We start from the raw sequence: 14,034 nt of genomic DNA, 5'->3' as shown, positions 1-14,034 counted from the left end.
TTAAAGTCGCTATATATGCCAAAATATAAATTAATTGGTATGTATCAACATGGTCTGAGACGTACATCTCAAATAATGAGTCAATAAATAATGCTTTAACCAAAGGTAATACAATTCAATATGTGGAGAAACAAGGCGCTGATATGTTTATGGTGCCCCTTTTCTTGGAATTTAGAAAAAAAAATAAAATTGAAGACAAATAGAATAAGAAAAACTCAAAGGAAAATGTAGCAATAGGGGAGACTTGGGTTATCTATCATTAATTCTGGAGGGGCTTCAAGGCTATCGAAAGGTCCCAACGGCATCTACTGTAAAAGTCTCATCACACAATGCATAATGAAACTTCGCAAGATAACTGGAAGGTCCTTAATACCACCATAAGGGCTCACGGGGTGCTACCATGGGCCTAGGTCATGGTGGCCTGACGAATCACTCCACTCAAGGCACAAATCCCACTGGCCCGATATGGCTCATGCTAGTTTGTTAAGGATATAAACGCTACCCGCTTATTCTGTGACAATTGAGATATTCTCCCATTCAAATTGAGTAAATAGCTTGAATGTTCCAAGGTTCAAATTTCAAATAGTGGGGGAGACAATTGGTCCAGGTGATCCTAAGAAGTCAGAAGCTCTATTTAAAGAATTCAGGTACACTAATAAAGCTCTAGAATAATTTGGCTCTAAGAAGATTTCTATCATTACTGAATTAGGCATCGGAGGCACCCCATCAAACTCCCAAGCCACCTTACTCTTTGGTTGCAGGAGATCGGGGGTGCGTAGCAGTGAAACACATCCTAAATAAATTCAATTGTTGTTGGGGACTTTTTAATTGGAGGATCGTTTCATCCATTTTTCTCTTTTCATTTGCTTTTCTTTCGTTCTTATATATCACTTTGGCCCCTATTTCTACAACTTCATCGTTCAAATGATAAATTAAACACGATCAAACAATTTCATGCCGTGCAATATTCTCCAAGCCCAATCTTTAATTAAACTATAGTGCTTCATGCAGTCTCTTAGTAGAGACATGAGCATACAAGCACATGTACTGCAGTAGTGGGAGGAAACAACTCTGGGGGCCATCATATTTGACAAAACCCGTCAACTCCATTCAATACATCCAAATCAGAGTGAAGAATTACCAACTCTCCTAGCAATCACAGAAGTAGTCAATAGAAAATTGGATAAGGTGTGCTCTATTGATGTCATGTTTCGTCACCTAGGCAACACAGCAATTCCTCTTGGTGTCTGAAAAACTCAAAGAGGTGAGGGCTCGGGGTGGTGAGGGATACATTCGATACCTAAGTTTGAACTACCTTTTGGTGTAAAGAATGTAAGGAGAAAAGTGTTCAGAAAGATCTACCTAAGCCCGGAACGTGTTTATATACCAAGATGTGGTGGTCCCCGTCTATTGCTAGCAAATCATGATTGGGCGCACTACCTTTTAGTAAGTGGACGTTAGGCTCTGTCGTTGAGTGCTAGTTTCTCATACATTTAATGTGGCGTGTTGGTTGTCTGGCGGTGTGGGTTGCAGTCTGAACAGATAATGTAGCTAGTCACTCAACTCGGTGGGCCTCCTTAGGCTTAGTATGACCCTCCTTACTTTATGGCTTTCAAGTTGGGCCATCCTTCGGCCGACTTAGGCCCTGAGGGAAATAACCCTTCTCACCCAGGCAATAAACTTCCACGGTATTGCAAGTTGGCTTACCAAGAAACTTCCCACGCAACTTCACTACACTTCCTTGGCACATGCATGGTGTTTGGATCCAAAGTTTCCCCTACCTTCCTAGGCAGATGTTGAATAAGTTTAACGTCTTTTGATAGAAATGATATAAACCAATCGACATCAAAGATCTCTGAAAAAGTTATTGCAAAACAAAGTATGAGATTTGTTATCCTGCAATGTAAGAACTGAATGCAAATAACTTTACAATGTAAGAACTAAATAAGCAACCTAACCTGCTTCGCAAACTCTACACCTGGATTTTCAACTCCTAGCTACGAAATTGAGCTTGGCCCCATTCAAGATTTTCATGAAACAATTCTCGAGATTACTATGGATCATTATTTGCTACAACCAAAGTATCGATATAAAATCAAGTAAAAGATTTTAGGATTGCACTTGGTTTTCATCTAGTAGCTCTGTTTTTTGTTTACCAAATCAAGTTCAAGATGTTTATCAAATCCAATCATAGACTCAAGAGAAAACATAAAGGGTGAACTTGGGGACAGTTGAAAAGAGTTTTAAAGCAAGACAATAAAGATTTCAATTTGAACCAAAAGACTGACAAAAACGGGAAGCAAACAACTTGTCTTGAAGTTGATACAAAGATTTCACAGAAAAATCCAAGTAAATTACCAAAAGAAGAAATCCAAAACACTTACTTATACGTCCTCATCATATACCAATGGCTCATGAAAGTCATGCCTCGTCCAATTCGGTCCATATGAGTTAAGAAAATTTTTTTCCTCTTTTCTTTTTTTGGCAGATAAATTAATACAAAGAAATAATTAAATTAATAAAATTAAATTAAGTGTGCTCTTTAATGTGGATTGTGTAAGTAATTCATTAAAAAAATAAATAATTATATTTATGATGTTAATAGTTACTAGCTTAGTACTTTAGTATTTATAATGGTCTATATTAAAATTCTAACATTTTATATAAGGTTAATAAAGATCAAATAATTTAATTGTCTATAGATTATTCATGAGATATCTTAAAAAATAATTACCTAACTAATTTAATTAGGTGTAAGTAGTACACTATGTATCTACATATAATAATATATATTATCATATAATTTATCATTTGATATATTAATTAATTGATAGCATATATTATTTTACATTTTATATAGTCAATAGTAATAGATTGGATGAAAATTACATAATTAACTTATACAACTACTATATAATATATATAAAGATATTTAAAAAATTTATATGCAACTGATTCGGTTGGTCTTGGTTCAATCCGGCCAAATAAAACCACACTCTGGGACCAGACCAATTACTAATTTTTCCAAGAGGTAAGGACCGAAACCTACCAAACCCCTTACGGGTGCGGTCCGGACCGAACCATTCGATGCAGTCGGTTTTTCCCACTTACACCCCTACTTAGAAGAAAAGAGAGAAGTTTGTGAAGAGAGGAAAATGGTGTCACATAAGCCATGGGGTGGAGCATGGTGTCGTTTTCCGTAAAGAAGGGGATTGGGTAGCAGCAAGTTGGAATGCCGCATATTAGTCCAATAAATTGTAGTCTATAGTCATACGCTGCGTTTAGTTGGTTATCATTTGGGTCTGTTGAGTCTATTATTTAATTTACAAATTGTAATCCTCCATGTGGGGAGTCAATGGGTTATTGTCAGGAGATAAGGGAAAAGCTGTAGAAGGAAATGTATTCTGGAATATTGCTTTAGCTTGAATCTCTAGAGGAATTGGGGTGCCTCAAATAGTCCCAAGCTGTGACTATTTTCCGAGATTTATATCCACCACAGTTTTTCTCTCAAATCCTTTCCATATTTCTCTTTTCCATCCATTTCATTATTCTGCTTCAAGTTAGATCCTAACAATTTGGTATCAAGAGCCACCGATCTTGATAGCAAAAGGAACTTAATTAAAAATACAAGAAGAGAATTGGTAGCGGCAAGTTGAGCAACATGAGGTAAATATCCAAGAAATTAAGGAAAGAATGGAACACTTAGCTGATATCATGATAACAATTGTAATAAGTCAAAACAACGTGGATCATAGAGAATTACAAGTAGACATTGAATTGGAAACTCATAAATAACAGAGGGGGTCTACAAGGGAGTGAGGTTAGATTTCTCTCACTTTGATGGTGATAACCCAGCTGCTTGGTGCTTCAAGGCCAATCAGTACTTTGAGTACCACCAAACTCAGCCTATGCATCGCTTGTTAATGGCCTCCTACCACCTGGAGGGGGAAGCAATGGTTTGGTGCCAGGACGTTGTGCAAAGCGGGATCTTTAACAACTGGGAGAGTTTTTGCAGAGCATTGCAAGTGCGGTTTGGCCCCACTGGGTATAATGATCCAATGGAAGCCCTTACCCGCCTCAAACAAACCTCAACTGTAGCAAGTTACAAAGCCCAATTTGAGGCCCTATCGAATCAGCTAAGAGGCCTCTTGGAAAACCACAAGCTCAGCTAATTCTTGAGTGACTTAAGAGACGATATTCGCTTGTACATAATGATGCTAAACCCCCATCAACTTGAATGCTACATTTGGGTTGGCAAAAGTTCAGGAAGAGTATCTCAATAACACTAATAAATCTGTAGAAATGGGAGGTGATAGATGGAGCTCACCTGGGCGTGGCAATCTGAGTGGCAATCAACCTATGCTGCCAAGACTTCTAACAACAAGTGGCAGAAATCTTTCCCTCCAACTAGGAGAATCTCCTGAGCACAAATGAATGAAAAAATAAAAAATGGATTATGTTATCATTGCAATGAAAAATGGAACCCTGCTCACTTATATAAGAGCCTTAAAGTGTATTTGCTACAAGGGGTTGAGGATGGAGGAGAAGAAAAGCATGAGGAAGTCTATTTTGATTCTACAAAAACTGAGGAAGGTGGAATCCATACAGTGTTTGAAGGGGAATCATAAATATCCATCCATGCCGTGGCTGAAACACCCACTCCGAATACTATGAGGCTTTTAGGCAGAATCAAGGGTTAATTGGTGGTGATAATGGTTGATTCTGAAAGTACTCACAATTTCCTTGATCCATCAATAGCTAAGAAGGTGAACCCTGCCTAGAAGAATGCCACACAATCTTCTTTTATCTTCTTCTTCATCGTCAGATTCTTCAAATTCCTCTTCTTCCTCATTGTCTTCTCCCTCTTCCCCTTCTTCTTACAAAGTTGTTGTCTCCATGATCTCGGCTTCTCTTATAAAGTTGGATACCATTCAATGAATCTATTGAACACTCGCCAGTTGTTAAATTCTCATTCTCTTCATGCTTATAGATTATGCGAACTCCGCAATTTTTAAAGATCGCCGATTTATCCTCACTATAAAAACTAAACCTCAGATTGTCTCCGTTTGGGTACCGCAACCATTGCTCGATACATTCTGGAAATGAGTAATTTAGATATACATGATCCGAGTCTCTTAATAAGTAAAAATCTGCTTCAACAAGCATGTTACCATTTATATAAACACCAATACCTGAACGGATCAAATGATCCGGGTCGGCTCCAAGAACAGCACAAAAACTAATTCCTATGATTTCATCCAAATACAAAGGACCACTAATATCCAATTCACAAGAATCATCACCATTTGAAGTTTCCTTAGTATGGCTAAACCAATCTGGAATCTTATTCCCTGGAAATATAATACCACATGAATGGTCTTGAATATGTTCCTGTTAAACATGTACCACATATTTTCATAAGCACAAGGGAATCCACAAACACAAACATCTACAAAAAAAAACACAGAGAGAAATAGAGACATACCTCAACAAATGAAGGATTTGGCACCTGACTCCCTATATTTGCAAGCAATTTATGGCAACCGGACAAATCAATCCATCTTAGCTCTCGCAAGCCACACCTATAGAATTGAAATTTTCTTGATACTTCTGGGAATCTTTCCAAGGAGAAACACTCACTAGCATATAGCTTTTGTATATTTGGTGGAAGATGTAGAATTTCTTGAAGTTTCTCGCAATGCCACAAACTGAGAATCCTCAATTCAACAAATCTTTTGATGCTCGGAGGAAGGCTGACAATTGCACTTTTAGATAGATCTAACTCTTGCAAAGTCAATGAGCAATAAAATGAAAAGCTGTCAAGATAACAATTATAAACCGGCGACGGGAGTAATTCAGCACTTGATTCTGGTTCAGACCTCTTAAACAATCTAGATGTTGTTAGGTGCAACTTTTTAAGCCCAGTGAGGTGCCCAATGGATGAACATATTTCTTCTCTTGCAAGATTTGGATAATTATCGAGAGAAAGACTCTTTAGATGTTGCAAGTGAGAAACACTGATTGGGAGACGCATCAGGTTCATGCAGCCTTCTATAGATAACTCTTCAATCCCAGTGAAGCATCCATTAACGGATGAAGCCACTTCTCCTATTTCAAGATTTATACAGTTAATGAGACAAAGCTCTTCTAGATTTTCCAACAGATGAATGCTATTGGGGAAACGCATAAGTTTTGAGCATTGTCTCACATATAATGATTTAAGCATAGGCTGAGTGAAATACCCAATGGATGAAGGTATTTCATTTCTTGCAATGCTCAATAAGAAGATGCAACATAAACGTTCCATTTTACCCTCGATTTCTGAAAAGTTTTGACATTTTGAGCAATTGATCTGAAGGTTCAAGACTTCTAGAGATCTCAACTTGAGACACCTTGGAAAACTCTTCAGGTTGGAGCATTGATAAAGATTCAAACAAGCAAGCTTATCCAGAAATCCAACAGAATCATGAACTTCGACTAAATTTTCACAATCCATAATATTCAATTTCTTTAAGTTTGAGCAACTTGAAAGATCTGGGATTTTGGTTAAGAATTTACACTCAGAGAATTCCATTACCATCAAATTCTGTTGAAAAACAAAAAATATGTATATGAACTCTAAGGAAGTTTACAACACATGAGTTTAAAGAAGGAAATATTGAAAGTAATAATTGTACCTTAAATTGCCCGCTAATCTCCTTGATGCGGCCTCTATACAGTTTAAAATCAATGAGCTTTCCTCCATGAAAATTGGATGGCAAAGATTGTAAAGGACAATTTGACCAATCAAGTACTCTTAACTCATTAGAAAGATAATTAAGTACTCTTCCAGAAAAGCGTGCATCACGGCTTATAAAAAATCTGAGTCTTTTCATCTTTGCAAACGCTTTGGGATTCAAGCGTATCATGTCATGATCATGACCCTGAGGTAGATCCACTTTTATCCCTTCAACATTGTTTGTTCCCTGATGAGACAATTCGTAAGTGTGCCAGCAAAATCATATCATTAAAGTCTTTGTTTATAAGCAGCTATTAAAATTATAATATCAAAACTATAATATCCATTGTTATCCAAAAGTATTTAATCACCTTCAAAATGTGTCTTTCTTCAAATTTACTTGCATTATTAACTATTCATTCATATAAGACATGAAGGCAATATACTCATTAAAAAAATGCAATTTTTTCTTTTAAAAGGGACCATTATGTATATTTAAAGATGTTGGATGAAGGACATTTAAGTATGATGATTTAATGATTCTCCTAATTAGCTAAATACATTACTTTAAGTTGGAAATATAAAAAATGATCACATTATCTATCCATACATATATGATAATTTTTTTAATATGCGGTTCTTTGCCATTTGTTATGAAAAGAAGTTCAATACTTTTCATGTAAGTTTCACTAGTAAGAAGTATTCAATTAAAAGAGCTTTGAATCTAAGAACTTACTGCATTTTCCTCGAGTACATAGCGAACATCTTCAAAAAACCATAATCTACTACGTGTTCCCAGTTGTTTGCGTGATTCCTTTCGGACAATTTCTCTGCCCATGTCTTGTAGCAAGTCGTGCATCCACAATGTATTGTAAGTAGTAATTGTAATGAGACATTTATCTATAAGCCTTTTGATAGCATTGTCTGGAGAGAAACCACAACTGTCTAATATTTTAACGACATGACCCAAGCATTGTCCATTGAAAAAAAAGGCAATATCGAGAAAAATCTCCTTCTCGTTATCATCCAGTCCATCATAACTTATACAGAGTACTTCTTGAATATTTTTGCTAGGAATTTGTTTATATTTATCCAATGTACTTCTCCATTGACTTATACTCTGACCCCGTAAATCTGAGCCTAGCATTGTTAAAGCTAGTGGAAGGCCCTCAGCATATTGTATTACTTGCTTAGAGAGTTCCACATAATCTTCAATAGGTTTGTCTTCCTCAAAAGCATGCCAACTAAAGAGCTCAAGAGCTTCATTATGGTCCAATCTCTTTACTTCATATTTTGAATCTACTTTAAAGATATTTAATAAATGTTGATCTCTTGTTGTTATGATGATTTTACTTCCTGAACCAAACCAATCACGAGCTCCAGCTAATGTTTCTAGTTGGACCAATTCATCCACATCATCAAGAATTAGGAGAACCCTTTTAGAGCAAATCCTATGCCTAATTACATTGATGCCTTTGTCAGTATCATGACATTCCAAACTTATTCCCGAAATCTCATAAAGAAGTGTCTTTTGAAGCTGGATCAGACCTCCTGCTTTTGAAGTTTCTCTAATATTTTTCAAGAAACAACTTCCTTCAAATTGATAAGAAATTATGTTATAGATCTCTTTTGAAATAGTTGTCTTACCAATTCCACCGGTTCCAAATATCCCTACCATGCATATAATATCATTCCTTCCCATGCTTAAATGCTGATAAATGTCTCGTACACGCGACTCCATTCCAACCGGATACTTAGCAACATTAAGAACTGTACGATTTACCATTATTGAGTCCACCCATTTAATGATGTCCTGAACAAACTCTGATTCATTCCTATCAATACAAAAGACAAAAGAAATGCAAAGAGTTACGACTTTTCACTATCTTATTTTTTCTTTTTTTCTTCTCCATTACAAAATGATAGTAGTAGATTACCATGTCAAAGGTAGCCTTTCTTCTTCCAGAATCTTCCTCGTGCTCTTTTCAGACTGGCATTTTTCATTCTTTATATGAATTATTAAACATTTTAACTACATTTTTGTTCCATTCTCAAATTTGCCCCTCCCTTAATTCTGAAACTAATTATAACTAGGAGTTTTTTTCAGTCTTTATCTCTAAACAAATTGATGCTTAAAAGCCTTTGCTTATTCTTTATAGAACCCAAAAATAAACAATTCCCATCTTTTTTTCTTAATTATACATGAACAAAATGAAAACAAAGAACACATGCAGAGAAGATTTGGAATTGCATTTTTCATATTCTTCTATTCTATTTCTCCTATAAACTTCATGTGAAATTAATGTGGCAGTATGATATTAAATCCCTCAGTAAGAAAAGATTTCTAATTGAAGTATGGTATGCATAAAACTCAACGCCGAAAAGACTGATAAATATCAAATAGTTTTACATGGCACCATATGATCTTCATCAATTTGCACTCTCAAATCCTAGATTTGTCTAAATCTTCCGCATAAATTTCTCTTTAACATCATATATAAACACACACACACACATAATAGCACAGCTCATTAGAAGTACCTGTCCCCTAATTCGAGTCCAGACAAATTGGCTACTTTTTCCAAAGCTGCCTCCCACTTTGTAACCTTTACTTCATCCTTGAACTTATATCTAAGTTTGGTGAATGCTTCTCCAAAACTCCCTTTTTGATGCCGTACTTCTGACGGATCTACATCGTAGAACAATGGCAGAATAATTTGTTTTTTTGTTTCCTTACACTCAAGAATCTTCAATAGCTCATCTAAACACCATCGGGACTCTGCATAGTTTTTAGAAAATATGATGATTGAGATCCTTGATCCTTCAATAGCTTTGAAAATTTTTGACAAAATTTCTTCTCCTTTTTCAAGATTCTTGTCTATGTAAGTGTTGATTCCCCTTTGATGCAAAGCATGGCATAGATGAGAATTAAACTTTTGACGAACATCTTCACCTCGAAAACTCAAGAATACATCGTGTGTCCATGGACGGACGGAAGAAGAAGAGGAAGAGAGCGAGGAAGAAGCTCCTCGTAAGGACATGGAAGAAGGCATCTTCTCTATATGCGTGATTAATGTTCAGGAAAGAGGTGCAATTATAGAGAAGTGGGTCAAAGAAAGGTGAGAACGGGGGATGTTATCCCTTTCGAGCTTTTAGTTGTCAGTAACATTACGGGGAAGTTCCTCATGTTGGACCTTAAACTTGAGCAAGTTGGTCTAAAGGACGAAGAAAATATGGAACATGTGTTCCCGCCTAATGATAATACTTTTGTGACTCTCAATGCCCCTTAACGTGATTGGTTCTATCTGAAAGCACTAAATTAGCATACAATAGCTACTGCTAAAAAATTTAAAAAAAAAATGATATTTGTAATAGTTGAGTGCGCAAACGGCACACATTTTTTTGAAATTGATAGGGTTGTTAAGAACGTGTTAAGAGGAAAGATAGAATGAAACTTCATGGCAACTTCCTTAGGGTCAAGGATGATGTTTAGACGGTTAATTTATGAAACAGCACTAGCTAGGTAACATTGGATAAGATGTGAGATTGAGTTCCTTTGAGTTGGAATTCATTTCAATAAAATTACAGGGGATAAGAAGTTGTATGGGTCCTATGTTGTTGAAACAACATCATAAAGATGTTTGAGTAGGTCCTAATTAACTTGATCAATTTGGTTTGAATTAATATGGAACGTACACAATTGAATTAGTAAACCAAATATAGGACACACCAATACACATGGCCAGTTGGGCTTCACCAATTTTCCCGACGATGCCAGATATTCGTCGTCTCAATTTAATTACCCCATACATAACTATCTCAAAAGTGGGTCAAAGATAAGAGAGAAACTTCTCGGCAACAAGCATGCTAGCTAGCCTGCAGGTCAATATTTAAAAGAAAATGGAAGCCACCCTATCAAAACCCATAAAGAAGCTGTTATTGGTCCACTAGTACAATAAGACAAGGGAAACACTCGAACAACTCCAATCAAATTTAACATAAGCCCTTGACTACAGAAAAGATAGACTTGGTCCACTAGCTTTGGACCGTTGTAAATGAGATGGAAGTTTGGTGCATGGTATATGTATATGCTACCTACCCAGACTACATTAACCAACATTGAGTTTGTTTATAAATAAGTTTTCATGAGTCTTTACATATTGATATTCGTATGACCAAATTCTGCTTTGAGAAGGAAAAGGTTCTCTCCTTTCACAGCCCTCAAATTGGATATTGATGGCACAATTTTCCAATGTATATTGGAGTTAATGATTTTCCGTATTCAAGTTAATTGGACAGTTGAATGCATTAAGTTCAACTACTTTCCCAAGTCTCTCTTTTCTCTAGTCAAGGGCTCATGTTAGATGAGATTAGAGATCTAGTTGTTCAAGTATTTCCCTTGCCCTGTTTTACTGAGCCATGTATGGTCCTCTAATTCAACTTTGTGACCATATAGTGGGATCTCTTGTTATGCGGCTTCTTTTCTGCAATTCGGTTTATATTTTTCAGTTTTAGTGTATGCAATTTCTAATAATGGTATGTGATTTTACTCCATTTTTAGGGGCTCTGTTGAAGAAATTCAAAACCATATACGAATAATGATAACTGGGAGTTTGAAGTGTTTGCTAGATCATGGTTGATAAAAGGCTACATCAAGCTGTGTACCCCAGTGAACTTTACATGATGTGCACCTGCCGTATGGTACTAATCGTAGAACAACAAAACAATTGAAAGGACATCAAGCAAGTCAAACTCTCTCGACTCCTTTCTAAATTTCATCAGATTTTTGATAAAAAAATAACATGCTACAATCAATTGGTAAGAGAAGCATGTGGATCTAATGAAGATAAGGATAAAGGAAAAGAGAGGCAGCAAAAAAACTATCTGCAACCCAAGTCCAAGTTCAATCTTCCTGGCTTCAGTTATTCTTTGAGTGGACATAAATCTTTGTGCGGATGTGAAGCATACGAATAAAGATTTTATAGTCATGATAGGTGAAATTTTTCCTTCAAATGCCTCTGTCACGGCCTCTCTTTGTGTTTTGCTGCTATCACCGTAGTGCTTTCTGTTAAAACCACATTTCTCCTTATGTTGAGCAATTTCTAAAGCCATTTTGAGCAATTCTACACAGAAATTCATCATAAACGTATTAAGTTCTCGAGGCAGATTTATGTTGGATCACTTTAATATTCCTATCATATCATTATCGTTCACTTTAATTATTTCTTTTCCTACATTTACTTTCTCAATATTGGAGTTGAAGTCACTCATTTCGAGGTTTATATTATGACTTTATCCCACATGGACAGTTATTTGGGAAAGTCCTCAGCGTCGTTGATGTTGGAGGTGGAAGTTCTGCTCTCATTGCAACTGGTTCTTTCCACTGAAAATAGGAAGAGTTCAAGTATACTCAGTTGTGAACTTAGCTGTGGCCAATGGCTAAAAAAACAAGTCAATGTAACTACTTCCAATGCTTTTTATCACCAACCTAGAGCACATTAAAGTTTTAAAAAAAAAAACATATAATACATTGCATTACAAATTTCAAGTTGAGTCTTTGCATGCCACTGAGAACTTGCCCATTATCCCACAGATAGTGCACAAGTCAGTTTTGGAACTAAAGTAATTTTTGTACTTGTCAAGCTTTTAAAAATCTAGAGCACAGATCATATGTCCTGGCCTGATGATGGAATGAATTCGCAAATCCTTTGAGATGTGCGGCATTTTGGATTGTTGTGATTGGCACTAGAGAATCTCCTTCAACGATCACCTTGTCCAGTTTTCTGTTGAAGCATCTGTGATTTCCAAGAGAGCTGCAGATACTAAACCTAGAATTGGCTATGTATGTTGATTGGAGCTTCCCACTACTGCACAAGTGCTAATTCCATGTTCACTAACCGCTACACCATATGAAACTTCAATGTCTATTCATTCCAATCTGGTTGGAATATGAAACCAAGTAAAAACTCAGACAAAAGGAATAGACAATAAAGTTTTTTTTTTGTCAAAAAAATTCTGTATAATGACAACCATGAGTCTACCCAAAGCAATGCAAATAATCATCCTAGAAAGGCAGATTATTAAAATCTAAGGAAAGACCTAGTGAGACGGGAATTCTGGAGTATGGGCAGCACTGTAGTCAGCAGCCATAAAAAATGACCATCTCAGTAGTTGCTTCAGATTTCAGGAGTCACGCAGAAGGGAGGGAAGAGAATATTGGCATCAACTTACATAAGAATCTGTTTCAGTACTTCTGAAGGTGATGGGGAGTTTATTATTTATGAAATTACATGATCTGTGCTTGTTGGTCCGTTCTAAATTAGGTGTAACACCCCATATTTTAGTGTATTTTTAATTGAAAGATTATTATTATTAATTTAAAAATTTATTCTCTTGTTTTAAAATTGGTTGGATTTTTAGTGGGTTTATTTTTAAGATTTTTAATTTTGTAAAAATTATTCTGAAATGATTTCTTATAGTTAATTATTGTAATACATTTAAATTGTTTTTCCTATTAAATTAGCTTATTATTGGGTTTAATTATTTATTTTTCATTTTAATCACTGTGTTTAAATTATTTTATTTCACTTGCTGTTTTAAAATCGTTTCCGTTGGATAATTTTTGTGACCCAAGATGTGAGAATTGGACCTCATTTCTTTCCCTACATTTTCTCTTTCATCTTTTCTTTTTCTTCCTTTTTCTTCTTTTTTTTCCTTCCTTTCTTTCTTTTCTTTTCTTTTTCCTGGCCTCTTCCCGCGCGGCACGTCTCTCCCTCTCCTCTCTCCATCCGTTCCTTCATCCTCCCAGCCCGCCGCCGTGAGCCGGCGGTGATCGACACCAGCCGGCCCTCCATCCTCCCCAGCCACCGGCGACCACCACCCTATAATCTCAGCCCCAACCGCGCCGCTGTTAGCTCCCACGAGCATCACCAAGCCGCGGCACTCCTTGCGCCGCTGCGCCGCCTTCGCGCCACCGCCGGCCACCATCTTCTCACCACATCATCCTCGACCTCCTAGCAACCCAATGGACCCAACCCCACCTCCAATCTGTCACCGGTGAAGCCCCACCATCAATATTTCCGTTTTGGGTATTTTTTTCACTCTAACCACCCTTCTCGCCGCCACCCACGGCCAACCACCACCACCACTAGCTTCACCGACATCCCTAGGCCCTACCCTATCAATCTCGGGTCTTCGTTTGCACCCGTTCAAAAGTGGATCTTTGAGACCCTCGGCCACAGTGCATTTGGCACTGTTTTGTTGCTGCGTTGTCGCTTCGTACAACTCCGTGATCTTTCAAAAATTATATTATAGCA

The 14,034-nt window shown here is 36.7% G+C and overlaps 1 protein-coding gene and 1 long non-coding RNA gene across 8 annotated transcripts in view; both read right to left on the bottom strand.

Moving 5' to 3' along the window:
* LOC121256280 overlaps positions 1-14,034 on the bottom strand; it is an 88,746-nt gene that overhangs the window by 70,187 nt on the left and 4,525 nt on the right. The window lies entirely within an intron of this gene.
* On the bottom strand, positions 3,685-10,013 carry LOC121256278 (disease resistance protein RPV1-like). Of its 7 annotated transcripts, none has more exons than XR_005938952.1 (7): positions 9,260-10,013; positions 7,455-8,553; positions 6,678-6,965; positions 5,486-6,586; positions 4,607-5,391; positions 4,328-4,420; positions 3,685-4,240 (listed from the first exon to the last, which is right to left on the bottom strand). XR_005938952.1 is itself a non-coding variant. In XM_041157019.1 (6 exons), the coding sequence occupies exons 1-6, from the start codon at positions 9,769-9,771 to the stop codon at positions 4,849-4,851; spliced, it is 3,369 nt and encodes a 1,122-aa protein (XP_041012953.1). In that variant the 5' UTR covers positions 9,772-10,013; the 3' UTR covers positions 3,685-4,848. The 7 variants fall into 7 exon arrangements, 2 of the variants coding, with proteins under 2 accessions (XP_041012953.1, XP_041012951.1); XR_005938954.1 differs by having other exon boundaries at positions 4,737-5,391; XR_005938950.1 differs by having other exon boundaries at positions 4,328-5,391.

This window comes from Juglans microcarpa x Juglans regia, chromosome 3D (genome assembly GCF_004785595.1).
Source record: "Juglans microcarpa x Juglans regia isolate MS1-56 chromosome 3D, Jm3101_v1.0, whole genome shotgun sequence".
Taxonomy (NCBI): Eukaryota; Viridiplantae; Streptophyta; class Magnoliopsida; order Fagales; family Juglandaceae; genus Juglans; species Juglans microcarpa x Juglans regia.
The sequence above is the reverse complement of the archived record's forward strand: the minus strand, read 5'-3'. Positions and strand labels throughout refer to the sequence as shown.

What these genes read in the sequence shown, in the direction of transcription:
- LOC121256278 (XM_041157017.1), bottom strand. Translation starts at nt 9,771, where the DNA reads ATGCCTTCTTCCATGTCCTTACGAGGAGCTTCTTCCTCGCTCTCTTCC. An exon ending in GGACTCGAATTAGGGGACAG is followed by an intron (nt 8,554 to 9,259) that starts GTACTTCTAATG and finishes TTGTATTGATAG; the next exon opens with GAATGAATCAGAGTTTGTTC. An exon ending in CAAATCCTTCATTTGTTGAG is followed by an intron (nt 5,392 to 5,485) that starts GTATGTCTCTAT and finishes CATGTTTAACAG; the next exon opens with GAACATATTCAAGACCATTC.